The sequence below is a fragment of the Rhinolophus sinicus genome, chromosome 14 (assembly GCF_057876585.1).
Source record: "Rhinolophus sinicus isolate RSI-liver-muscle chromosome 14, RSI-T2T, whole genome shotgun sequence".
NCBI classification, from domain to species: domain Eukaryota; kingdom Metazoa; phylum Chordata; class Mammalia; order Chiroptera; family Rhinolophidae; genus Rhinolophus; species Rhinolophus sinicus.
In genome coordinates this window covers 160,870,018-160,897,073 of record NC_142514.1, presented here as the reverse complement: position 1 = coordinate 160,897,073, position 27,056 = coordinate 160,870,018, and the positions used below count along the sequence as shown (strand labels likewise).

General features: G+C 33.1%; 1 protein-coding gene across 1 annotated transcript in view; it reads left to right on the top strand.

Annotated features, from left to right (window-relative positions):
* Positions 1-27,056, top strand: part of KIF18A (kinesin family member 18A) — an 80,373-nt gene that overhangs the window by 13,747 nt on the left and 39,570 nt on the right. The window contains exons 5-12 of the mRNA XM_019749169.3: positions 342-452; positions 1,860-2,057; positions 5,068-5,244; positions 6,656-6,730; positions 6,942-7,054; positions 11,175-11,337; positions 18,182-18,346; positions 24,057-24,178. Coding sequence (XP_019604728.3) covers positions 342-452; positions 1,860-2,057; positions 5,068-5,244; positions 6,656-6,730; positions 6,942-7,054; positions 11,175-11,337; positions 18,182-18,346; positions 24,057-24,178 — 1,124 coding nt within the window. The remainder of the gene's footprint in view (positions 1-341; positions 453-1,859; positions 2,058-5,067; positions 5,245-6,655; positions 6,731-6,941; positions 7,055-11,174; positions 11,338-18,181; positions 18,347-24,056; positions 24,179-27,056) is intronic.

The window sequence follows — 27,056 nt, the reverse complement described above, 5'->3', positions numbered from 1 at the left end:
TAAAATAATCAGGGTATATCTTCAGTCTTATTTTGTTTTCCTTGGCATAACTAAAGGAGCTTTTCTTTTAAAAATGTACTCGAACATTTAATATCGTGTGTTATTTTACTTAATTCCTTGATATTTTATCTCCACAGAGAGACAGGACTTCATCTTTTATTCTTCATATAACACCAAAGTACTAAGCAAATGATAAATAGTCAATATTTAATGGGATTTAAGTTATAGAAAGCATTTTGTTTACTTTTTCTTTTACCTTTAAAAGTCTTCTTGTTTATTGAAAGTTTATTTTAAAATTTAAAGACATGGCCAATTTGTGTATTTTTCTTAAACTTTTCTAGCCCAAATCCTCAGAGGAAATTTTACAATTATTGGATAATGGAAACAAAAACAGGACACAGCATCCCACTGATATGAATGCTACATCTTCTCGTTCTCATGCTGTTTTCCAGGTAACAGGCCACTCGACTATCGTTCTTAAAATTGAATTTAAAATGAATGAAGGCAAATTCATGGATGGTGACTTTCACACATACAAAAAGAATTTCTTTGCGGACTTTTCTGCTTCTAAGCTATTATTTAATTTGCAGCTTTGAGTAGATTCTATCAAGAATATTTAGAATTGAGATGATATAAATCAGAAATGTAAATTTTTTTCCTTTGTGAAGATGAAGGATAGAAAAGTGGAAGCAATAGAGGGATTTTTCCTGTGTGTGTGTGTGTGTTTTAAGTTGGTAAAAATATTTAATATTTCTATTTCACAAAAATATTTAATATTTCCAAAACATCTTGTATTCAGAGCAAATGTTCTTTTTATAGATCTAGATTTACAGAACCAATAAGCTGGGGAGATACTGATTCAGTTTCTAAAAGATTTCATCGTAGTGGCCATGTAAAGTAGTTGTGTTCCTTAAAGAAGAGTGATTCAGTGGATAGAGTACTTTTTAGGAATACAGTACTGAAAAGAGCTACAGGGTTGGTTAGCTATTATTTCTTATAGTCCCTACTCATGTTAAAATCCAAATGATTATGTAGCTGTATCCTGGATTATGCTGTGTAGAACTCATTTTATACAAAGAAATTGTGTTTGAAAGAATTCATATCTGAGTCAATCAAGTCATTCAGAAAGTCTCCAGCCCACAAAATTTTATTAATCTTTTCTGTTGTTACCACTAACTCCTCCTTGATTAATAGTAGTCTTGGGAGAAATGTTTACCTGTGACATTGAGACTTTTCCAAAATGTCTTAGACCCTGCTTTATAAGAAAATATAGCAAAAGGATTTTATAGTAGAATAATAGATAAACTTCCCCCTATCTTTCAAGTTTACCATCAAATTTATTTCAGTCAAACTACAAAGTAGCTTCAAATAGTGCTTTAATGGTTCATTGAACATTATTCTTTATTATACTATTTTTTCAATGTTTAATTATTAAATTATAATGAGACACAACAATTTTGAGAACTGGAATAATGTTTGTTTGGGAACAGTCCCTGCAGACATGCAAAGCATTCTGACCACTCACTGCCTTTGGTTTTCTCTTAGGAGCATTCTTTCTTGAGGACCCTTGTCCCACCCCTACCACTCTTAAATTCTATGTCCTGGTTCAAGGGTTACCAGAATACAGATGGTAGTTGTTTTGACCTTCTGTCAGGCCAGGAGTTATTTTCAGATTTTTCTCCACTTTGGTAATTACTTCTGGTACTCTTGGATGTCTGCCAGTCCTGTTATACCTTGTTTGGTGTGTTTTCAAAATGAAAATAATTCTGATTTCATGCTCTTTTAAAAATAAACTGTACATTTCCCTTTTAATTTTGTTAAATCTTATCCTCATTTTCCCTATTCTGTAATTTTAAAAGATTTATTTGCGACAACAAGACAAAACAGCAAGTATCAATCAAAATGTCCGAATTGCCAAGATGTCACTCATTGACCTGGCCGGGTCTGAAAGAGCCAGTACTACGAGTGCTAAAGGAGCCCGTTTTATAGAAGGCACCAATATTAATCGATCACTTTTAGCTCTTGGGAATGTCATCAATGCCTTAGCAGATACAAAGGTAGGTACTATATGTTTTTTATTTAAATATTTTGAAGTATTGATGTATGTATAATTTCTAGAAAGATACTATTTAATATAATTTTGTTTTAAGGGTCTATTGTAAATCAAATTTCAAGAATATTTCAGTAATTTTTATATACATAGCAAAGACGACAAAGTCTGGTATATCAAGTAAAGCTATAGTTCAGTATTTTTTTAATTTATTGGGGTGACAATTGTTAGTAAAATTACATAGATTTCAGGTGTACAATTATGTATTAAATCATCTATAAATTCTGTGTTCACCACCCAGAGTCAGTTGTCCTTCCATCACTGTATATTTGATCCCCCTTACCCTCATCTCCCGCCTCCCACCCTCCTTACCCTCTGGTGACCACTAAACTATTGTCTGTGTCTATGAGGTTTTTGTTTCTCATTTGTTTGTCTTGTTCTTTTGTTGTTTTCGGTTTATATACCACATATCAGTGAACTCATATGGTTCTCTGCTTTTTCTGTCTGACTTATTTCGCTCAGCATTATACTCTCAAGATCCATCCATGTTGTCACAAATGTTCCTATATCATCTTTTCTTACCACCGAATAGTATTCCATTGTGTATATATACCACAACTTCTTTATCCATTCATCTATCGAAGGACATTTTGGTTGTTTCCATGTCTTGGCCACTGTAAACAAAGCTGCAATGGCAGTGTGGCGGTTCCTCAAAAAATTACGAATAGAATTACCATATGACCCAGCAATCCCTCTCCTGGGTATCTACCAAAAAAATCTGGTTCAGTGTTTTTTTAATTTCTAGTTTTAAAACCAGAATTTGCTGAAGGAAAAGTATTGAATATCAGATTTATAATTAATATTTTATGGTATTTTCTCATCATTTATTTTGAACTTGATTTTTTAAATTACCATTTGATGATCACTGCACAGCAAGCATGATAATTGAATTGGCATAGAGACACAAGACACATTTTAGGAAAACTAAATCTGTCCTGGTTAGTATTTCATGTGCTATAAAATCGAGTTAAATATTAAAGAGTGTTGATTTTTCTGCGAGAAAGAGAGGAACTTAAGATATAAAATGTAATTAAATCACTGAGAAACATCTAATGTTTACTAGATGCTTTTGGAGCATTTAAACTATTTTACATCTATTGTCTGCCAGAAGTGCTTACTAGGGCACGGCATGTTTTACAACTTCTGTATTTGTAAAAACGGAAAGAAATGACTTTTTTTAAGTTAAAATATGATCATTTAACTTAAGTTCAAAGCAGGTGCAAAAGCTTAGGAAAATTACTGTTAAACTCCTCAAAATGTTGCATTTTGATTTAGTGTAAAGTATATTAAAGTCATTTGTGGAATCTTTAAAATAGGCAAGGTACTGAAATCACATGAAGATTGCAAAAGCAAGGTGACATAGTCTAAGTTAAAGTTTCAAACATGTAAGCAGACAGTATGCTATAGAGTTGGTTTTCTAAAATGAAACTGTTTATAATTTTACCAAATCTTTATCCAATCATCTATCAAAGGACACTTGAAGAACCTCCATACTGTTTTCCATAGTGGCTGTACCAATTTACATTCCCACCAGCAGTGTATGAGTTTTTCTCCACAGCCTCTCCAACACTTGTGATTACGTGTCTTGTTGATGATAGCCATTCTAACAGGTGTGAGGTGGTATCTCTGTGTGGTTTTGATTTGCATTTCCCTATGGAATATTACTCAGCCATAAGAAAAAATGAAATACTGTCATTTGCGACACTATGGATGGATGTTGAGATTATCATGCTAAACAAAATAAGTCGGACAGGAAAAGTCGAGAACCATATGGTTTCACTCATCTGTGGGATATAAAACTGAAAGCAACAAACGAATAAGACAAACAAGCAAAAACTCATGAACACAGACAGCAGTTTAGTGGTTACCAGAGGGTAACGGGGGAGGAGGAGGGTTAAAGGGAGTCAAATATATGGTAATGGAAGGAAATTTGACTTTGGATGGTGAACACAATGCGGTATATAGAGGATGTATTACAGAATTCTACACTTGAAATCTATATAATTTTACTAACCAATGTCACCCCAATAAATTTAATATTAAAAAAAGAACAAAAATCATTTCAAGTACCACCAGCAGTACACATTCCACACTGTTTGGGAAAGACTACTCTAATGGAAAGCCCAGTACTACTGGGAATTGGGGAATCTAGGGACCATTTCCAACCCTGAGGCAAGTCATTGCACAATTAATTTGGGAGCTTCATTTTCCTCTTCTGTAAATGAAAGATTTACATTGGGTAACATAAGGTCGCTTTTATTTTAACATTATAATCTTCTGTTTTTACATAGAAGTTGTACTTCTTGGAAAATTTGTTTGATAGTTTAAAATCAGAACTATATTTTGTAAGTAAAAGGAAACCTTAGAATTTCAACTTTCAGATGAAGTATCTCTAAAATTTTAATTATCATTTATTTTATATCAATGTTCGATGGTTATTTAATAAGAGAAGCAACTCTATGCCATGCAGAATTCTTATTATTCCTCTGGTGTATTTGTATAGGTCATACATGTCGTATTATTTTTTCTTTTTTAGAAATGAAGTTTGTTTTTTTTAAATAGACATTTTGTTTTTGAATACTTTTAGATACAGAAAAGTTAATAAGAGAATACAGAAAAATTTTGTTAAATATGCCCCACACTCAGTTTCCCCTGTTGTTAAGATTTTACAGTAATGTGGTACACTTATCACAACTAATGAACCAATATTGATATTTTATTATTAACTAAAGTTCATATTTATTCAGATGGAGATGTAATCTTTAAATAAGACATTTTTTTAAAATATATTCATTGAATAGTCCCATAAGATTCATTATCATCATTTAGATTACCAATTGTATCATAAGTCTGGGCAAAGTTGGGCAATGCTTAAATTCTTAAAGTGAAGTGGTAGCAGGTTTGCATTGCATTTAAATGTGGAAAATGACACAAGAATTCTTTTTTTGTTCTTTCAGAGAAAGAATCAGCATATTCCTTACAGAAATAGTAAGCTCACTCGCTTGTTAAAGGATTCTCTTGGAGGCAACTGTCAAACTATAATGATAGCTGCTGTTAGTCCTTCCTCTATGAGCTACGATGACACATATAACACTCTCAAGTATGCTAACCGTGCAAAGGAGATTAAATCTTCAGTAAGTGTGTTGACTCTGCCTTTGTTGTAAGAGTACTGAGTGCATATTATTTTTGTAGTTCTAACGAAATACTGATTTACAGTTGTATTTCTACTAATGAGTTAGAAGACAGGGTTAGACATATTGTTAAGGTTGGGGTTAATTGAACATTAACTTCAATAATTAAACCATTAAGCATCTTAATTACATATGTAATAGATACTATTATTTAGTCTTTTGGGAGCTAGCATGTTTTAGTGCCTTTCTAATCTTCTTTCACATCATGGCACATATTTTGATGGCACCCTGGAATAATTGGTGAAAGCTCTAACACATTTGTGGCAGCCTAGGATGACAGTGCTTTAGCCTAGCACCAACACCTTCTACCTGACAACCTTGGACATGTTAGGTAATTCCTCCAAGCTCAGTTACTTCATCTGTAAAAGAGATGTAATATCTGCTTCAGTTTATAAGGCAAATAGCCTTTTAAAAATAATTTATTTCCACATACATGATATTGATGTAACCAATCTCTTCTTAGCACCAACAATATAGTAATGATTAGTCACATCAATAATTTGAGGTAGTTTAAAAATATGTAAGTCAAAGATAATATATGTCTAAAAATCACAGGATCTCAGGGTTTGAAGAGACCTAGAACTCAATTGGTGTGATGATTTCTCCTACTTACCTCTCTGCTACTCCCATTTTATGAACATGAGTGGGTTATTGCCTTCCTTAGAGAAATGTTCATATACTATTTATATAAATAATTGATAAAGGTTGTACTATATGAGTATTCAAAAGTTTTTCGCACATATTTTTCATGTAATCCTTAAACCAACTCGTTGGGGAAGGCATTTTTAGGTCTACAGTTGAGGAATCCCATGCTCAGAGTTTTAAGAACTAAATTTTAAATCATTTAAGTGAGCGATGGGCAGAGCTTTGAAGTAAATATTTAGACTTACATGCTTAATGCTGTCTCCACTGTTCCATAGCTGCCAAGTTTCCCTTACTGTTATAAAAAGGATTAATGTAATAAGAATTCATTAAAAACTGGTTGAACTTACAAATGTACGGAACTTACAGTTATCTCTGAATTTCTTAGAAGTCAGAGAAAAAGGAAGTGGGCGATTTGTACTATATTGCGAATGAATGAATGCGTTGCAAGTTCTTGAAAGTAACTTTTCTCAGTAAGGCAATTTCTTTATCATTGCATTTACATAATGAATGTCCTCGGCATATCCTCTTGTCATAGATTTTAAACATGAGCATAATTGATCAAGATTGTCATGTGATCATACTTGCCACAAATTCTGAATTCATGGAACTGAATTAATGAGGATATAATGCCATTTGCTCATATGTATCACTGTGTGGTTGTGATTATTATCTTTCTCTCTACACAATCATAATTTCTATCTTTTAACAGTTGAAGAGCAATGTTCTTCACCTCGACAATCATATAACTCAGTATGTCAAGATCTGTAATGAGCAGAAGGAAGAGGTATGTCTCTCTACATTGTTATGCTAATCTCCCCCAGTTCCTCCTTTATGGGATTCTGCAATCTTAATTGCCTAAAAATTTGACATGTTTCTCTATTACAGTTGAAATCTGGCTTATTCAGTCATTTTTCACAGCTAAAATTTTGCTGTGGCCATGTGTAATGGAAACAAATAATTTGTTTTGTATTTTAACTAGTGTTTCTCTCTATTAGATTTTGATGTTAAAGGAAAAACTAAAAGCCTATGAAGAACAGAAAGCCTTTGCTGATGAAAATAACAAAGCAAAGTTAATGATTTCAGACCCTCAGAAAAAAGAAATTGAAAGGTAAAATTGACAATAAGATCTCATTTTGAGGATTTTGTTGTTTTGAAATTTTGTCAAATATTTTATCATTGTTGTGTAAGTATGTCTTTATATGTATTCTCAACTGAATTCAAGAAGTCACTGATTGTTCTTTCTATTGTACACTTTAGAGATTAGATCATTTTAGTTGTGATTATATAGTGAGGAGAACCAGGACTTATAAGATAGAGAAGGTAAAGCCAATTATGTCACTTATGAAATTAGCTTTTAGCGGTTTTCTTATTTTTCTTCTCAGGTGTCTTAGTGCATTCAGGCCACTATAACAAAATACCATAGACTGCGTGGCTTATAAATAAATATATATATATATATATTTGTCACTGTTCTGGGGGCTGGAAGTCCAAGATCAAGGTGCCAGCATGCTTGGGTGCCAGCCTTCTTCCAGGTTGTAGACCTCTTAAATCCTCACATGGCCAAAGGAGAGGAAGACCTCTCTGGAGCCTCTTTTATAAGGGCACTAGTTCCATCCATGGGCTCTCTGCCCTCCTGACCTGATATCCTCCAAAGGGCCCCACCTCCTAATATCATCACCTTGGGTATTAGGTTTTAACGTGGATTTGGGAGGAGGAGAGGGACACACAAACATTCAGGTGATTACATGTGGCATTATTGTTATTTGTATAGTTCATGTAGATTTTATCTACCCTTTCTTGACTCTATGTAACTTGTAATAATCCACTTAATGAGTTTAAGGGGCTAATTATTTGAAAGAACATCTCTGAGTGATATAAATTGATAAAGAATTTTGCAGCAAGCTTCTTAGCAGGTAAATTTAAAAGAAAAGAAAGCTGTTAATAGTACAGTCCTCACAACTACTTTTCCCCTAAGCAATTAAGACAGTTTTCCAAATTGTCCCAATGGGATACTAGTTTAAAGGCTATGAATCTTCAGTGGTTCTAAGACAGTAAGGAATTCCTGGATCAAATAATTTTGGAAATTAATCTTTAAGGAATCTGAAAGATTTCCAAAGTACATCAGCATATTAAAGGCTCTAAGAGGCCTTGTAGAAAGGGACTCTGTTAGACTTTGATTAAAGTTCAGTAAAGTTATACTTATTTGACATGCCCAAAGCCAATTTCCTGTTATCATTGAAAGAACATCTCTGAGTGATATGAGAAACAACCACAACTCAAACCAATGGTTTTTCACACTCTTTTGGAACTCTAGAGTTTGTAGAAGGTATCTTGGTGTACGTAAGTAAGACTAGTAACAGCAGCCTTCAACCTAGTGTCAGGTACAACACCTTTTTGGAACTGGATTTGTATGCTGAATTTCCGTAAAATATCCTTGGTTTGAAAAAAATATTTTTTCTGCCTCCGTTCACCCTAAATGCCAAGATAACTACTTCTAATATTAACAACACTTTATTATTGTGATGGCTTTATAGCTTTGGGTGATTTTTGGCACATATTAATTTCATCTGATCGCTACAACAACCCTTTGCAATTTAAAGTGGGGTACTGTTTTCTCATTTACAGATATGGACAAGAAATTTAAATCATCTCTTTCAAACCTTAATCCTTTTGCTCACATACTATGCTATTTCACAAATATAAGTAACTAAACAGTTATTTCTTTCTATCAATGACAATGAATCAGTTTTTTATATAGCATAAAGTTGACCCATATATTGTTATTGTACAAGAGCTCAGTTTATACTGGAGATTTCCTGAACTGTTAAAATTATTTCCTATTAATTCCCCTAACCCACTGTCAAACTAAAATAGTTATGTTTTATTCACCTTATGATGCTTTTTGTTATATCCCACCAATTTTACAGTATCTTTTAAAAAATAACAAGTAAAAGTGATGCCTCATTATTCATTTAGTTTTATCAAAGAAAGCTTTTAACTGTGATGTATTATTAGTAGTCAGATTACTATTTTATTTGTTAATCAAATGTGGAACTGGTCTTCATGCAACCAGATACCTGTTTTTGGATGCAAGTTTCTTGAAAATTAAAGGAGTCACCAACTGCTCAGATTTGGAGTCAGTTGCCTGCATGGAATTGCTTAGCAGTACTTAACCAGATCTGGTTACCGATTAACCTTGCAAGTTAAACCTTGCAAGTTAGTAGACTTCTGGAGTTGATGGCTGCAAATTGTTGAATTTTTTTATGGTAAAATGATTCAGAAGGGAGATGGCCTGAGCTATGAAATAAGCATGTATTTGAGTATTTTTCACATTTCATCCTGACTTAACCAGCAATAAAAACTTTGAGTTTTAAATCAAGCAATATGTCAAGTAATTAACTTGTATTTATAAAGAAGGTAATAATGAAATTATATACCCCTTGTCATTTTCCTCAAAAGTAACTGTCTCCTGAAAGAAATAAATGAAATACGTTTTATATCAATCATACTGTTGCATATAACATTTTCATTGTCATGAATTTGCAAAATGTCTTTTAAAAAAACTTAACATGTTTATGATGTTTAAATAAAGGAAAGAATATACAATACTTGCTGTCTATAAAAGCTATTTGGAAAAATAATATTCAGAAAGAAATCATAAAAAGAAAGTGCAATTACCGTTTATACAGAGTAATTATAAACCTTCACTTGTGACTATACCAAGAAAATTGTGTGGAATTTAATATTCATTACAGATCACCTAAAATTATCGGCAAAGATTTTTGTTTTCTAGTTACTTTTTTAAATGACTAAAAAATAGGTATTATGTATCAATCTCTTAACACTCTTTCTGTTCTAAAATGATGAGGTTTTTTAAGGAGCTCTCTAAAAACCTTTGATACTAAGTCCCTTCTTTCCATCCTAATCACTAAATGTCACTAATTGAAATAAGTCTGCACCACAGAATTATAAAATTGACAAATATTTAACTATGTCCTTGGGTACAATATTACACAAAAATTAAGAAATTATCTTTGGATATAACCTAAAGATAACTTATCAATTCATTTACTGGCATTAGCATTGTAATATAATACAATGAAATTGCAATGTCCGTATATATTTCCCATGAAATATTTATGAGTTTGACAAAACTGCAGTCAAGTCGATGTGTTGTGGTTTATATTCATTCCCAATAGAGTTTCATTAAGAACTACTGACGTAAATTGGCAGTGTTTTTACCACAGATCCTTACAAATATATCTAAAATTCTAGCCAAGAACATTTATTTTTAAGTGCATATACTTTGTTACAGTTTTATTTTAAAGGCTTCACAGTTAATTTTTCTTTGAGAGTTTTGCCTGTATGTGACTGTTTATATTGTTTATACTGTTACTGTAGCTCAGAACTGATTGACTGAAAGGTGTAAATATGTTTTTATAAAATTAGAATATTGCTATAAGTAATGTTCTGTTGACCCAGAGGATGCAGGATTGAGGGATTATTTTTAGGGCTTTCATAGGAGTTATTCAACTTGAGGTCTTTATGCCTTTGGAGAAGATGTGTGTCAAAACTCCCAACTTTGATTCTCTAAATCTATACTGTCCTTCGGAGGAAACACACTGGAGTGGTTTTTCTAGGTTTACCACATTGTAAACTTGAATGTTTTGGGTCCTGGCAGTGTCATCTGACACTTAGCCAGGCTGTCGGGGGGTACCTAACCTTATGGTGTGTTTTCACTGTAACAAATTCTGAAGCGAAAAACTGGCTATCTCACTTTCCCTAGGGGGCAATGGAGGCACCATATGATTATGCCACCCACTGCTTATTTCTTCACAGTGAGCCAACACCAAAACAACACAGAATACTGTGTTGTTTCTGAGGCCTTGTGAATTGGGACAGTACAGGTCCAGATTAGCATCCTTTTCCTGCAAACAAACACTTTATTTTTGCTAAGCTAAACACAGCATACGACTACTACCAAAGGCCTTATAATACCTACATCTTGGAGGAGAAAGAGAGAAAACCAGTGTAGTAAAAATGGTTAATAACCTTTTCCAAACATTTTTATAATTTAGTAGGAAACAATCACTTTAACCAATTTGCTCTTTATCATTGAGTCTGATTCTGTGAGTGTTATATCTTTTGTTCATGCATTTCTTGAAGTACACTCTGGATCATCTATCATAAAATTAGTGAGTTTCTATAAAGTGTTTTATTTTTTGTAGATTCCAAGAAATTCTGAACTGCTTGTTCCAGAATCGAGAGGAAATTAGGCAAGAATATCTGAAGTTGGAAATGTTACTTAAAGAAAATGAACTTAAATCATTCTATCAACAGCAGTGCCATAAGCAAATAGAAATGATGTGTTCTGAAGACAAAGTAGAAAAGGTATTTAACAACTTTATGATTACATTTTAGAAAATGTGAAAACATGGGGACTTTGAATTCTAGAAATTTAACAAGCAGTGTTACCCATCCTCGAACCACCTGGAAGTGCTGCAAGAACTGTAACAAACATTGTTTTAAATGCATAGCTAAGTGTACAAGAAAGAAAATTAAATTCCTAATTGTCAGAAACAAAAAGGAAACTAAAATAAACAAAATATCAGTTGCAACTTGCTTATCTGAGAGTTGATGAAAACACTTAAGATGAATTAAGTTAACACACTTAGGGAGATTTGAGTCCCTAAGCTGCGGCTGCAGAAGCAGTCCACCCAGGTGCAGGTAATAGTTTACAACATAGACCAATAGCAGATTTTTTTCCCAGGGAAGAATATTATCACTGACATTGTTAGCATTTCCATTACATGGTACTAAAAAAAAGCAGACCAACTTTTAGTTGATTTGTTTAATGCAATAGCACAGTGCCTTCCCCTCTCTACACACGCAGACCACTTTTCCTATCCTGCCTTTGATATACACCACTAATTAGGTAAGGGACCCAAAGGGAGACGGGGAGTTAGAAATGACAGTCCCCACATAAAGCTGAGAACCTCAGAGGCCTGCACCCTTCATGTTGGGAGTACCCCAGGAAGAAAACATCTCACCAATTAACATAGAAAGACAAGGAACCAAATCTGGGATAACCGAACACCCGTCTCATTGGAAGACTCTCATTATGGATACACTTTTCACAGGATTTGAGGTTAATATTTTTACAATCCATGTGTTTTGTGTAGCAAGTTTCTAAGGTGAGAAGTTCACGTAGAAAATGGTATCAGACCACTGATAATCTGTGGGGAACTGGGCAGAAGTAGTGCAAAATGAGCCTAGTGAAACAGACCCTCAACTCAAACCACCGATGAGAAATCACTGTCCAAAGTTCCAAACACATGGTGAAACGGTTCACCATAAGGCAGTCAATAGTCTTAGCAAATGACAGAGCACCCAAAACTTCAGATATTAGAGCAATCTGATAAAAACTATAAAAACGAATAGTCATCAGAGAAGTAATTAATGATAAAAGAACATCCATATATGAGAAGAGAACAAATGAGACATCCAGAAACTAAAGATTTATTTCCTGAAATTAAGGAAGTCACCTTGTAGATACAATACGAGGCAATGTTTTAAGCACTTTATATACATTAACTCATTTAATTCTTAGAAAATTCTATGAGCTATGTAATATTATCCTCATAATCAAGATGAGGAAATGAAGGTACATAAAAGTCCTTTTGCCCAAGGTCACAGAGCTCATAGGTGTTAGAGCTATGATTTGAATTCAAGAAAGCTGATTCCAGAGCCTGGGCTCTTGTCCCTATGCTTTTTGAATGTTAGGTATAGCTGAAGAGAATTAAGAAACTGGGAGATCTGAGGAAATCACAAGATAAAAAGATAGTGTATGTTAACAAAATGTTGTTGCATGAAGGTTAGACTGAAAATTTACGTATTCCTCTAATAGATATTCTGGAGATATGTTAGTGTAAAAAGGCAAAGGATAATATGAAAAGTTTAAGGCTTAGAATTTTTTAGGATAATAAGATATAAATGCAAGAAGCATGAGTTCTAAGTATGATAGATACACACACGTGCGCATGTGCACACACACCCCTGGATGTGTGCACAATGCCAGACTACCAAAAATCATTTAAAAAAAATTTTTTTTTTTCAAAATACTGGATAATTATTTCCCCCAGTTTTGGTGTTCATTGATGATAAGGTTGACTGTATTTTTAGGAATTTAATTACACAAGCATTATGTGAGATACATTCATATATTAGAAAAGCTTTCTCTTATAAATAACTTCACAGTCCTCTTAAACCACCACCCCACATGTGTTTCTCCTTTTCCACCTTCCCAGAAGTAACCATTACGTATAAAAATTTTACATGTTTTTAATGTCTGAAAGCTGTCAAATTTTAAATAGTGCCTTAAAAAACTAACATTTGACTTTTTTCTCAGCCTATGGAATGGGAAAGATGTGATATGCTAAGAAATTAATCATGAAGTATATATTAATGTATCACTGATACCAGTTTTATCAGTAAGTGTTAAATTATCTGAATTATCAAAATGAGTAATTTATTTAAGTATACACTTATTAAGCCTTATCTTACTGAAAATGCCCCTTTTGTAAACTACTTTATCAAGGTATGACAGACATACAAAAAACTGTAAGTATTTAATGTATATAACTTGATGGGTTTGGAGATAAAGATACATGAGTGAAACCATCACCACAATCCATGCCATAAGCCTATACATCACCTTCTAAAGTTTCCTCCCATCATCTTTATAATTAGTAGTAGTATTTTAATAACAACACTTAACATGAGGACTACCCTGTTAGCAATTTTTAAGTATACTATAGACTATCATTCAGCTTTAAAAAAAACAGGGAACAAAATCCTGCCATTTGTGACAACATTGATGAACCTGGAGGACATGCTAAGTGAAATAATCCAGATGCAGAAGGACATATTCTACATGATACCATTTATATGAAAAATCTCAAACTCCGAAGTAGCAGTAGCACGTAGGATGGTTGTTGCCAGAGGCTGTGGGGAAAGTGAAACAAAGCAATATTAGTCACAGGGTACAAAGTTTCAGTAATGCAAAACTAGTAAGCTCAAGAGGGCTACTGTACAGCCCAATGCCTGTAGTTGGTAATACAATGTATTGAATACAGAAAATGTCTTCTCAATTTTGTTTTTCAAGGTGCGTTTAAAATGTTGCTCACATCCTTCAAAGGCAAAAGAAAACTAAATTTATATCTTTGAGATTTGTTGCTATACTATATGTGTATTTTAACTTTCTTGAACTGCAAAAATCTTGCCAGTAGTTTTGATAACCTCATGACTTCCAAATAACAGAATATTTTATAGGATTAATATATCAATTTGCTGTTGTGAACCCTTCACATGTTTGCTAAATGGTATTCTGAAATAGTGCTATGTGATGTATTCTAAGAATTATACATTTTTATCTCAATTATTTGCACTTACAGATTAATTTTCAGAGGGGATAATAAGTCTTTTCGATTTTGTGTAGGTATCCATTAAATTAATGTCACTTATCTGAAGGTGCAATTATCTGATTTATTTCTTGAAAAAAAGGCAGGAAATTCAGTAAGCTGATACTGACTTAGTATCTCAAATGGGAAGCTGATACTGACTTAGTATCTCAACCTTTAATAACAGTTTTTATTGAACACTTGTTTATGTGCAAAGAATTGTGCTAGACACAATAGAGGTAAAGGAAAGTATGAGATGTTGTATACCCTTAAATTATTTATAAGCTAGTTGAAGCAATAAAATAATGTACAAATGATAAGGCACTAAATGATTGTCATATATTATAATTAGTAGTGCAATAATAAAAACAGTTAATATTATTGAGCACTATGTGCCAGACCCTTTTCAAAGTCCTTTGCATGGGTTGATTCATATAGTAGTATTTATTGCAAGCTTGTGAGGTAGACCCTATATTATCATTTGTGAGCAACAGAGGCACTGAGAACTCAAGTGAGTTGTCTGGGCTTATATACCTGATTAATGTGGTTGAACCAATATTAAACCCTGGCTGTGTAGTCTGCACTCTTCATCATTCTGCTATAAGTACTATAAATGTTATAGCTATTCCAAGGATAAAACAGTGGCTTCCAATTGTGGTGGTGCAGAAAGTCTTTTTGGTGGAGAGATGAGATTTATGCTGGGCCTTGCATGAGAACATCAATGGAAGAAAAACAAATAGAAATAGTTTGTTCTAGATAGGATGCCAATTTGAGCAGAGAACAGCATATTTGTGGGACAGTGTGTATGGAACTACATGATGACTCAAAACATCCTGTCAATTCCCGATCCCTTATCCAAAGCAGGTATCATCGATTGATTGTCATACTCTTTCTAAATCTCAAGTTGCCAGAGCTAACCACTATGAATGGATTGGAATGGCACATAATTTAAGACATATTTGCCAAATTTGGAATTATTGACAGTCAATTGGAAAGAAAGGATAGTGGGTCAGATTGTGGAAACTTAGGTTGCCAGGAATTTTACAACCTATGTTTATAGTTCAAAGAGTAGCACATTCTCAGAGCTTAGAAGCAGACTGCCATTTTTTAAACATTTGAATATTATTTAGTACAATGAATAAACTTGGTCTATTTAATCCCAAACTAATTTAAATATGGTTATTTTACTCTAGTTTATTTACCCCACTGCATTTTGAATCTGGAGAGGTGAGAGCTTAGAAAAATTAAGACATAGAGGAGGAGAATGGGTTTGACTCACTCTTTATTTTTTTCTGTTTTCATCTTTATTTTTCTACTTAGTAGTCTTTTTTCAACCCACTTGTCTTTTATGATTTCTTACTTTTGTTCATTTCAGTTCACATTTGCCAATTTTTACAGCTGTTCTTATGAGACCTGGTCAGCAATGGAGATAAAATCTCTAGTTTATTGGTTGTAGTTAAACAGTTGTAAAACTGAAAGACACCTAGAGTCTGAGTATTTTTTTGTTTGTTTTGTTTTTTACACACAGAAGTGTCAAAATATAGTCTTAGTAAACTGCTTGCTAAGGTAAGGACTTTTATATCTCTCTTGGACCCTCTCCAAAAGAGGATTATTATCCGAAGCACTAAAAGTACATGGGTTAAGCTATAAATGGTTCTAGAGTATGGACTTTGAGATTAGTGTTAAAATGAAGCTCCTGGGTAATGTTATGGCCATATAAAGATAGTTTGCAAATTATTTTTAGTGAAATAATGAATTTACCATGTTAGTGGTCCTTTTGCCCAAAGCAATAGTAGCACCTAAATTTTCGAATTATATGTGAATGCTCAAGACCTTCTGTGATATTCTGAGGATTTTCTTAATAAAATATGGAAAGCTCTTTGAAACTTTAACGGGAAAATTTTTACTTTAATGTCAGGGTTTAGCATGTATATTTTAGAATTTATTCCTAAATACTTACTTACACTTTATTTCAGAACAGTGATTGAATTAGGAGTGCCCTGATGGAAAATGTCCCCAGAAAGAACCATCATAGAGGATACATTTCATAAATGTTCGAAGTAAAACATCAAAAACATACTTTTTAGGGTTTTTCAGTTAGGATCGTTTTGGTATTAAATATTGACTGCCATTACACTCACAGATCATTTTCTGCTCTGGTTTCTAAGTATCTACCACATTTAAAAATGTTAAAGCAAAATAATCACAATTTGATTTAACTGCCTTCCTTCAGGCAAGTACAATAGTTTTATGTTCATTTTTCACATGAGGTTACTGAAGACTAGGGTTTCCAGGCGGGAATTCTCACCCATTCTCAGGAATTTTTTTCACTTTCCCATCCTGAGAAAAGTTGGTCGGGAAATCGGGGAAATCAGCTCCTTGAACCCAGGTGGTTGGTAGTATCGGCTGTCACTTTGTGAAAACAATTCATCGTGGAGAACAGAAAACAGTTTATATCCCAGGATTCAGGAACGGGAAAGCAGAAAAACTTCCTGAGAATGGGTGGGAATTCCCGCCTGGAAACCCCACTGAAGACCCACTGAGGTTGACGTACCTAAGTTTTCACACCTGATGAATAGCAGAAGAAAGTCAAGAAGCCACATATCACTGCCTTGTGTTATAGCAGTGGCTCTAAACTTTCAGGTTTGAAGACCCCTTTCTGCTTTAAAGAAATTATTTATGACCTCAAAGAGGTTTTGTTAATGTGGATTCCACCTACCAATACTCCCATATTAGACATTTACCCTGAGATTTACAAAAATAGGTTTATGTATTAATTAATTTTAAAATAATTGATTAGCCCATTGTAAGATAACATAAGTAACGCTTTAATGAAAAATAACTGATTTTCTAAAACAAACAAAAAGATGTAGTTAGAAGAGGGACATTGCTTCACATTTGTGCAAATCTCTTTAATGCCTGGCTTTTCCCCCAAATTTTACTACATAGTTTATAAAAAATAATAAGGAAGAAGTTATCCCCTAAAGAGAGTAGGGACTTTGACTAAGTTCCAGTGTAGTTCCTGTTCGTTTTTTCATTCATGTAGTTCCCTACTTCCAAAATCAGCTGCAAAAACTTGTTCTAATCCATGGGGATCTATTATCTCAGGTCCAGCCATCATATTGAGTTCAGTGTCTTCTTGGCAAACAGCCCAGGCAGGTCAAGCTGCTCTGGCCCACAGTTCCCATGATAGTGTGCAAGACCCTTGGGGTAAAAAACCAAAAGGCCAGTTTTTATCTCATTTCATGCCTAGGTAAAACACCAAAAATATTCACAATATCCATTGTGCATCAGGCAAGATCAGCTATTTATGACCACTCTGATATAAGCTCTATTTTCTATCATTTGCACCATCCAATCTAAAAGCCTTACAGACGAAACCAGAGTGGTGCAGTATTTTATTTCTTTACATCTTTCATACTGGAGTAAAGATAAGAGCAGGACTGTTTTGATTTTGAGTAAGGAAATCATGGGACTTAATCAGACCATATATGAACTCTTCAAATGCAACATTTAAAGGAATGTATTTTAGCGGTATTTCTTAAAGCCATAAACTCTCAACATGTAGTTTTATAAAAATGATTCACAACTCAATCTTTATTTACCTGCAAGCAGTAGTATTGTGAGATTTCAAAGGGGAAATAGCTTTAAGTGCAAACGTACAACCTCACTTAATAGACTACAATAGCACACTTATAAGAAAATATACTTTACTAATATCACATGCATCAAATCTTCTAAAAATTGTGTTGACTGTTAAATGTATTGTTTTTCAGGCTACTTGCAAACGAGATCATAGACTTGCAATGTTGAAAACTCGTCACTGCTACCTGCAGAAGAAAAGGGAGGAGGAATTGAAGCAATTTGATGAGAATACGAATTGGCTCCATCGTGTCGAAACCGAAATGGGACTCTTAGGTCAAAATGGTCATATTCCAAAGGTACAGATGTGTTCATACAAGCATCCCTCGGAGATATTGTGGGTTCGGTTCCAGACCACTGCAAGAAAGCAGATATCACAATAAAGCGAGTCATGAATTTTTCCCAGTGCATGTAAAAGTTATGTTGACACTATAGTCTCTTAAGTGTGTAATAGCATTATATCTTGAAAAACAATGTTTACACCTTAATTTAATAATATTGCTAAAACATGCTAACCATCCTCTGAGCCCTCAGCAAGTCATAATCATTTTGTGGTGAAGAGCCTTGCCTCAGTGTTGATGAAAACGCAGTATCTGCAAAGCACGATAAAACAAAGTATGCCTGTATATTCAGACTTATTTTATAAGAACTGAGCTCTTCCATCATATTGTCATTCTTGGTTCTTGAGTGAATATCTTTCATAAGAAAACTATTGCTCCATCTCTCCAAGATTTAATGCACTAATTTTAGTATTTTTACTTGAATATGCTGTCTGCCTTGCTAATTACCTATTAGATTTGCCTTTTCTGTCCTTTCAGAAGAGTAAAGTTACTTTTAAATGTTACTCTGAAGCAATTGCATCCTTTTATGAGTTAGCTCTTGAGTTAGAATAAAGTAATTCTATTTATTTCAAACTACTTGAGGAATCATTATGGAGGTAATTTTTGTTTGTTTTAATACTTGATATTTTGTGCAAAAATAGTTTTAAATGTGGTCACCATTACTTGTATTATGGCTAAAGAAGGCTGACTTGTATGCAGGTGTATGTAAGTATTAAACTGAAGATACTCTACCTAGAATGGCAAAAGATTGTAATTGTAAAGAGTGGTGACAGATAATGATAGTTGATGGCAGAATCTGATGAGAATTGTGTTCAGCCACAAGATTATAGAAATCCAACTTTACTGTCTTAACCAGTTGGGGCTGTATTTTTGTTCCTTTAACAATAATCAGTCTTGGAAGTATGCAGTTTATTCTTAATACAGTACCTCCAAAATGTCCTCAGTGTCATTATATTGGTCATTTCCTAGTTGCAATGTCACTATTCCATCTTTAGTCTCAAGTTCACACTTAGGTCAGAAGAGAAGGAAAAAAAGAAGGGATATCTGTATTGGGACAACAGAAAGTTTCAGAAATTCCTAACAGACATATCTTATTGGTTAGAATTGTTACATGGCTATCCCTAGATATAAGGGAATTTGGATAGGTGTTTTTGCTGGACGTATTATCACCAGGAGCAAAATCAGAGTTCTCTTAGTAAAAAAGAAGGGAAGCAACTAGCAGACAACAGCTGCAAAGTAATTTTGATCCAAATACCTAATATTTTAAAAGAACTTCTTTACATTTTTTTTTAAAGATGGAGCGGCTTTACTTCAATGATACTCTTCTAAAATTCTGTACTTGTATCAGTTAATTGGTATCTAGTCCTAGAATCTTCAAATTTCTAAAAGAAAGCAGTAGAATGAAAAATACAATGAAATAAAGTATAAAATATTCAGTAATAAATGGATGCAGCTAGTGATTGTTAATATTCAAGGATAACAATTTTTTCTTATAATTCAAAGATAGTATCCAATGCATCATGACCAGGAAAATGGATTCTGATTGGAGCAATAGCTGTAAATGGCTTTTGTTTTGTTTTGCTTTGTTTTTTAGCATTAAAGCTCAAACTGGAGAGGAGACTACCCAGAGTAGTCAATAATGACAGTTCAAAGTATTGAAAGGAGCTGCAAGCAGCAAGTAGCAGATACGCTATTTCTTAAGAAGAATGCCAAAGATAAATAAACTGAATAGTTCATTAGCATGGAGATTCATTTGAGAGTTAGACAACAACTTAATCTACATGCTCAATAATTCTAAAAGTCTTCAAAATATCTTGCTGAAAGCATTCCAGTTAGTTCAGTAGATTAGAAATTAAATGTAGTACATACAGCATATACTTTAATAATATTTTATGTAACTTAATTGATAAAGCACTCTATAATATTCCCTACAGAGAGAATGTAAATATTGGGAAGAGCATAGACTTTGGAGTCAGAGTGGTTGGTAATTCTGTTACTTAATAGTTGTGTTGAATACTAACTCTGACATTAATTTATGTGATTTTTGGATAAGTTGTTCAATTTCGTTGACTTAATTTCTCATCTTTAGAATATATTTAAGGCACTATGATATAGTATATGCAAAGATCTACCACCACTTAACATATAATAGATGGTTGGTAAATATTAGTTTACTAATATTCCAAGCAACAATAACATCAGTAGCCAAAGACAGGTGTACAAAAAGAGCACAACAGAGTTAGCTTCCTTATAAAATGCATTTCCCATTTTTCCTCCAAAACAGTAATTCTGATTTTTGGAGGATAATAGATGCCTTCGAGAATCCGATCATAAAGCTATATAGATCTCCCAGATGGGAGATAGAGGAGGTCGCATTCATACAATTTTACCTTTTTTAAAAGTCATTTTTCCATTCATGCAATAGTAAGGGTATCTATTCTAGTAGAACGCTAAAATGCATTTTTTAAAACTGCTATACTCATCTTTAAGTGATACAATGGACATACTTGGTTTACTTAAAAGGAATAAGCAAAAACAGACAATGGGTAATCAATAAACTACCATAGGGATTATCTAGGCTTAGAAAACGTAACTCCATGCTAGGTGTGAGGCATCTGAAACTGTGGGTGCTCATCATAGACTGTGACAGCCTCCATCAGAGTACCCAGGCCATGTTCTGAATAAAAAGATTTCAGAGAAAACAGCTGATATTCCTGGCCAAATGAATGTTTCTCATTAAGTATACAAGAGCTGGTTCTCTTGAAAAGTTAATAGACGTTGAATGTTTATAGTAGTTTTTTGTTTGTTTCACTTATTTATAATAAGTTTCACTTATTATTTGTTAGAGACCATGTATCTCTAAAGAAGTCTTATTCTCAAGATGATCATTGTCTAAATGACTTAAAATGGCAAGCATTTTGGTTAGCATTAAATTTTTTACCTTATTTTAACATAACTATTAGATTCTTTAGTTTTCTTTGTTACTATTACTTATGGTCATGATGTTCTAATAGAATATTTAACCCTTCTAGTCAGCAAAAGCTTTCTCATAAAGGGTCTAAAAATTGTTTTACATGTGGTAAAATATGTCATAAAATTTACCATTTTAACCATTTTTAGGTGTACAATTCAAGTGGCATTAGTACATTCATTAAAAAAGTAATATATAGTTTTAAAATGTTATTACTAGAGGATTTTCACCACACTTGTCTGAATTTATATACTTACAATTTAATGTCTTATAATCAACATTCTAATTTATAACTAGAGAACTACTTAAGAACTTGTTTAGTATTAAAGAGGCAAAAAGAAATACATAGAAATTTACTAGTTTGCCTTTCCTTTCCCATATTTTCTTAAGCTCCCAATTTAAAAAATGGTATGGTTTTCTTTTTAGCATTATTACAGTTAGTTTGTTTTCGCCTTTTTATCTACTTAGTAACATTTACAAAGTTAATATTGTTTGGGTTATTTTCAATAAATTTAATATTTTAATATAGTTAAATCAAATTTTTCTAGCAATCTGTCTTCTATAACTCGTTTAAGCAGAATTTTCCACACGTGAATATGAACCTGAATTGATGTTTTAAAGCCTTCTTTTTAATGCACGTTATTATAATTTTTTAAAAAAACTAAAATTAAAACTATCCATTCCCACCACCCTAATTCCACTCTCACTTCTTTTTTTCTGTGGATGTTATCACAGGTAAAATAATTATCTATTTATAAGCCATCGTTTTCTGCATAAGCAAACTGAGCTATAATTTCGTAAAAGGACTTGACCACAGTCATACAACTGTGGACACAGTCCCAGTACTGTGACTTTCAAATTGGTGCTCTTTTTTCTGTACCCTCCTGCATTATCTACCTCTTAACCTCTAAAATCCATCCATTTCTCTCTGTCTCCCCCGCCACTACCCTAATTCAGACGCCTACCTCCATTAGTGGACTGCTACATTTGGTCTTTCTGCTTCCATTTCTGTTCCACTGCAATTCATTCTCTCTACTGCAATGAAATGAGCTTTCTAAAAGGTAACTGTTCCCATCACTCTTCAGTGCTTTCTCCTTAATATAATCTCTCTATTATGATTTCCCAGGCCTACCATGGCACCTGAATATACCTCTCAAGTTTTATATATCACCTGTCATTATATTCTTCACTTCAGCCGTTACTAACCTACTTGTAGTTCACAGAGTAGGCCATGCTCTTTTAATTAGATTCAGTCATTAGTGTATCAAGACAAGAAAAGATTCAAATTGTAAACTTGGTTTTCCAAAGATGACAGGCTAGCCAAGGTCCATGATATTTTTGAATACTATAATTATATAATCACGGCTTGCCTCTTTAAAAGAAGTGTGATTCAAAAACAATAAAGGAATACGATTAACAGTGGAGGCACATAAAGAATGGACTTTTTTTTTTTTTTAAAGAAATGATGGAGTATTTGGCAAATATGTTTGGACTATTAAGATCATTGAATTTTCAAACTGGATGACACTAAAGAGATCATAGTCAAGCTCTTGATTTTAGTCCAATAAATTAATCCACATAATGATCGTATTCTTGACGTAAAGTTTCATTTGTGTCATGGCTGAGACCATCTCTAAAATCACCTCACATAGGCCAATAACTCTAACCATATCATACTGACTCCCTAAAGAGAGTTTTCTGTAAAATACTTAGGGTATTTCTGAAACATAATCATGAATCATGTAACTAACCCCCAACTTTAATATCTCACACACAAAGAATGACATTGTTTCCCTGTCATAGTGCCTACCACTGTCATAAGTAGTATTACAAAAAAAAAACAAAACACAGCAACAACAAACTTTAAGCTTTTAGAGAATTAATGACCAACTGCAGGTTGGGAGGAATATTGAAAAGCTAAAATGGATTATGGGAATTGTCCCCAGAAAGATGTTTCCAGGCATAGCTCCCTTGCTTATGGCATTGTTTTCTCACAATGTTCGAAAAATTTCTCTGCCTTTCATTAATATTAACTAAAATTTTCCCAATTAAAGATTCTGAAGATGCTATTGGATGAGTACCAGTCATACCTCAGTATTACCACTTAGCTGACATTTTTCATACTTACGGTTTAGTAAGTTTGAGGAAAGATAAGTAATTTCAGGTGGTAGGTTCAATAGCACTTGGGCCTACACACGTGAAACTTAGGAAATGGAGAGCCTACTAAAGACGTTTTCACACTTTCGTTGTAGGATGAAGCTTATACCACGATTGGGTGAAAGCAAGAAGTTGTTACAGCGTGTAACTCCAGACACTGTACACTGGGGCTATAACACTGAACTATTTTGAGACAGCTCCTGTTCTGCAGGTGAACCTTACCATCTAGTGCAGACAGAGAAACTATAAACATACAAATAAATAGTTACTGATCAATGCTATGACAGACTGTTGTGGATGGGGAGTGTCCATCTTTACATATAGTGCTCAGGGACGAGTTTCTGAGGAAACTTGAAACTTACCTTGCTTGTAAGTTATAGACTCCTAAACCAGAACACTTGTTTTTGTTTCTAAGCATATCAGAGCTTATGTAAAAGCATTAAAACTCTTGACACCAATGTGAAATAAGTTTCATTAAAATTGATTGAACTTTTACATTCTTAAATGAATCTGATATATAGGTTGCATTATTTTCTCTAGGAACTCAATAAAGATCTTCATTGTCATCATTTGCACCTCCAGAACAAAGATTTGAAAGCACAAATTAAACATATCATGGATCTAGCTTGTCTTCAAGAACAGCAGCACAGGCAAACTGAGGCGTAAGTACATGTGTTTACCTATTCTGCAACTGTAGACCTAAGGTACCTGAAGCATGGAAGTTTTCCACTGCCAAAAAACTGTGTTTTACCTGGTACAGGATACATTATTTTTAATTGTCTGCCTGCATCAGAATGCATGCAGAGTTAGAAAACACTACGAAAGTAGAAAAGCTGTGGTTCTCTTCCAACTAATTTTGTATAGTGCTTTATATTTTTTAAATCATTTTTCTTAAAAATTAATTATTTTGTGTAATCTATGCTATGTAATGCAAAATTCCAAAGATAGCTATATAGTGAAAAGGAGTCTGTCTCTACCTGTCTTCCAGCCATCCATTTCCCCTCTTTCAAGCAGTTACTATTAATAATAATTAAACATTTAAGTAAGCAGTTTTTAAGCATTTATAATTCAGAATGATATTTTGCTATCATTAAATTGAAACTAAAAATGTATATTTTTTACATCAAATATCCCAATTTTTATAGGATGGTATAGTAGCTCTTTCATGCTCTCTTCACTAGCTCAATAGAAATATCATTTGATTTTTGAAACATAATAGCAAAATCTCTAACTTAATCTTTATTTTCGTTACCTTCAATAAGTCATTCAGCTCCTTAGGTTTCAATTTCAAGTTATGGAAAAATGAGAAATTTATTTCTCTTAGGGCTTTCTCCTAGTCCAAAATTCTTCTGGAGTTCTACTAGTGTTCTCTAATATTTAGTAATTAATTTGCCATACTTTTGATGTAAGGGAAATCATATTAAGGTAGTTATTTTAAAAAATAAGAAAAAGCACAGGAAAATCTTTAGGAAGATAGTCTTCTATGGATACAAACTCAACCTCATCTCCCCATACTAGCTATGTATACCTTAAGCAGATATTGAATATTTTTTATTAGGTTGGTGCAAAAGTAATTGCAGTTTTTTGCAATTTATAACCTTTTAAACCACAGTTACTTTGCACCAATCTAATAATTAGTACTCAGACAACCTGCAAGAGCTAAAGTTATGACAGAAACATTAATTTATTTTAATCATGCTGTATTTGTTATGTAAGCCAAAGAAATTAATACATTCAAAATAAATTTTTGCCTCAAAATGGGCAAAAAGATTTCTGACTAACTGTTACTTATTTAAAAATTTGGTAAAACCAAAGCATTATACAAACGGAGGCAATGTGTCTTAGTAGAAATGTATGAGTTTTGGGTTGGTCATGAATTCTAGTTTATCTTAGCAATATAATCTTGCATAAATTATTTAACCCCCCTAAGCCTCCATTTTCTTATTTATTAAAACAGATTATAATGTTCATAAAGAACTTGAAAGGATTAAATGACATAAAAATAATGGAGATGATGAACTGTCTTAACAGGACTTTATTCAGTGGAGGCAAAAAGCTGATTAAATATATAGTTAAAGTGCTAAAAGAAAATATTTTTCAACCAAGAATACTCTACCCAGCAAAATATTAAGAATTGAAGAACAGATGAAGAATTTTCCAGACAGGAAAAAGCTAAAGGAAACTTTCAATAAACTTTAAAACAAAGATTGTAGTAAGAGACAAAGAATGCCATTACATAATGATTAAGGGGTTAATGCAACAAGAGTATATAACCTTTGTAAATATTTATGCACCCAACAGAGAATCACCTAAATATATAAAGCAAATATTAACAGACCAATTGTACTTAAGCAATACAATTATGGTAGGGGACTTTAATACCCCACTTACATCAATGGATAAATTATCCAGACAGAAAAATCAATAAGAAAACATAGACCTTACCAACACCATTAGACCAGATGGACTTAAAAAATATATACATATTTTATCTAAAAGCAAGAGCATATACATTCTTCTCAGGTACAAATGGAAAATTCCCCGCAATAAATCATGTTAGCCTACAAAACAAGTCTTAACAAATTTCAGAATACTGAAATCAGATCAAGCATCTTTTCTGACCACAGTCATATGAAACAAGAAATCAATTACAAGAAGAAACCTAGAAAATTACGTGCTACTGAATGACCAGTGGGTCAAGGAAGAAATCAAAAGTGAAGTTAAAAAATGCCTTGACACAAATGGAAGTGGAAATACAACATACCAAAATTTATGGGATGCGGTAAAACAAGTTTTAAGTGGGAAGTTCCTAAAGATAAATGTCTATTTCAAGAAAGAAAAAAAAAATCTCAAATAGCTTTACACCTCAAGGAACTAGAGAAAGAACACACAAAGCTCAATGTTAGTAGAAGGAAGGAAATAACAGAGAACAGAGCAGAAATAAATGAAATAGACACTAAAAAAAGAAAAAAGAAAAAGATCAATGAAACCAAAAACTGGTTCTTTGAAAAGATAAACAAAATTGACAGACCTTTAGCTAGGCTCACCAAGAAATAGAAAAGGCTTAAATGAATAAAATCAGCCATGAAAGAGGCAACACTATAACTCATACCACAGAAATACAAAGGATCATAAGAGACTACAACAAACAATTATGCATCAACAAATTGGACAACCTGGACGAAATTCCTAGAAACATACAACCTACCAAGAATTAATCTTTAAGAAATAGAAAATCTGAACAGACTAGTTACTAGTAAGGAGATTGAATCACTAATTTAAACCCTCATACAAACAAAAGTCCAGGATCAGATGGCTTCATTGGTGAATTCTACTAAACATTCAAAGTTTAATACCAATTCTTCTTAAACGCTTCCTAAAAAAAGAAAAGTCTATTTTATGAGACCAACATTACTCTGATACCAAAACCAGACAAGGGCAACACAAGAGAAGAAAATCACAGGCCAATATTCCTGATTAACATACATGCTGAATTCTCCACAGAATTTTAGGACACCAAATTTAACCATACATTTAAAA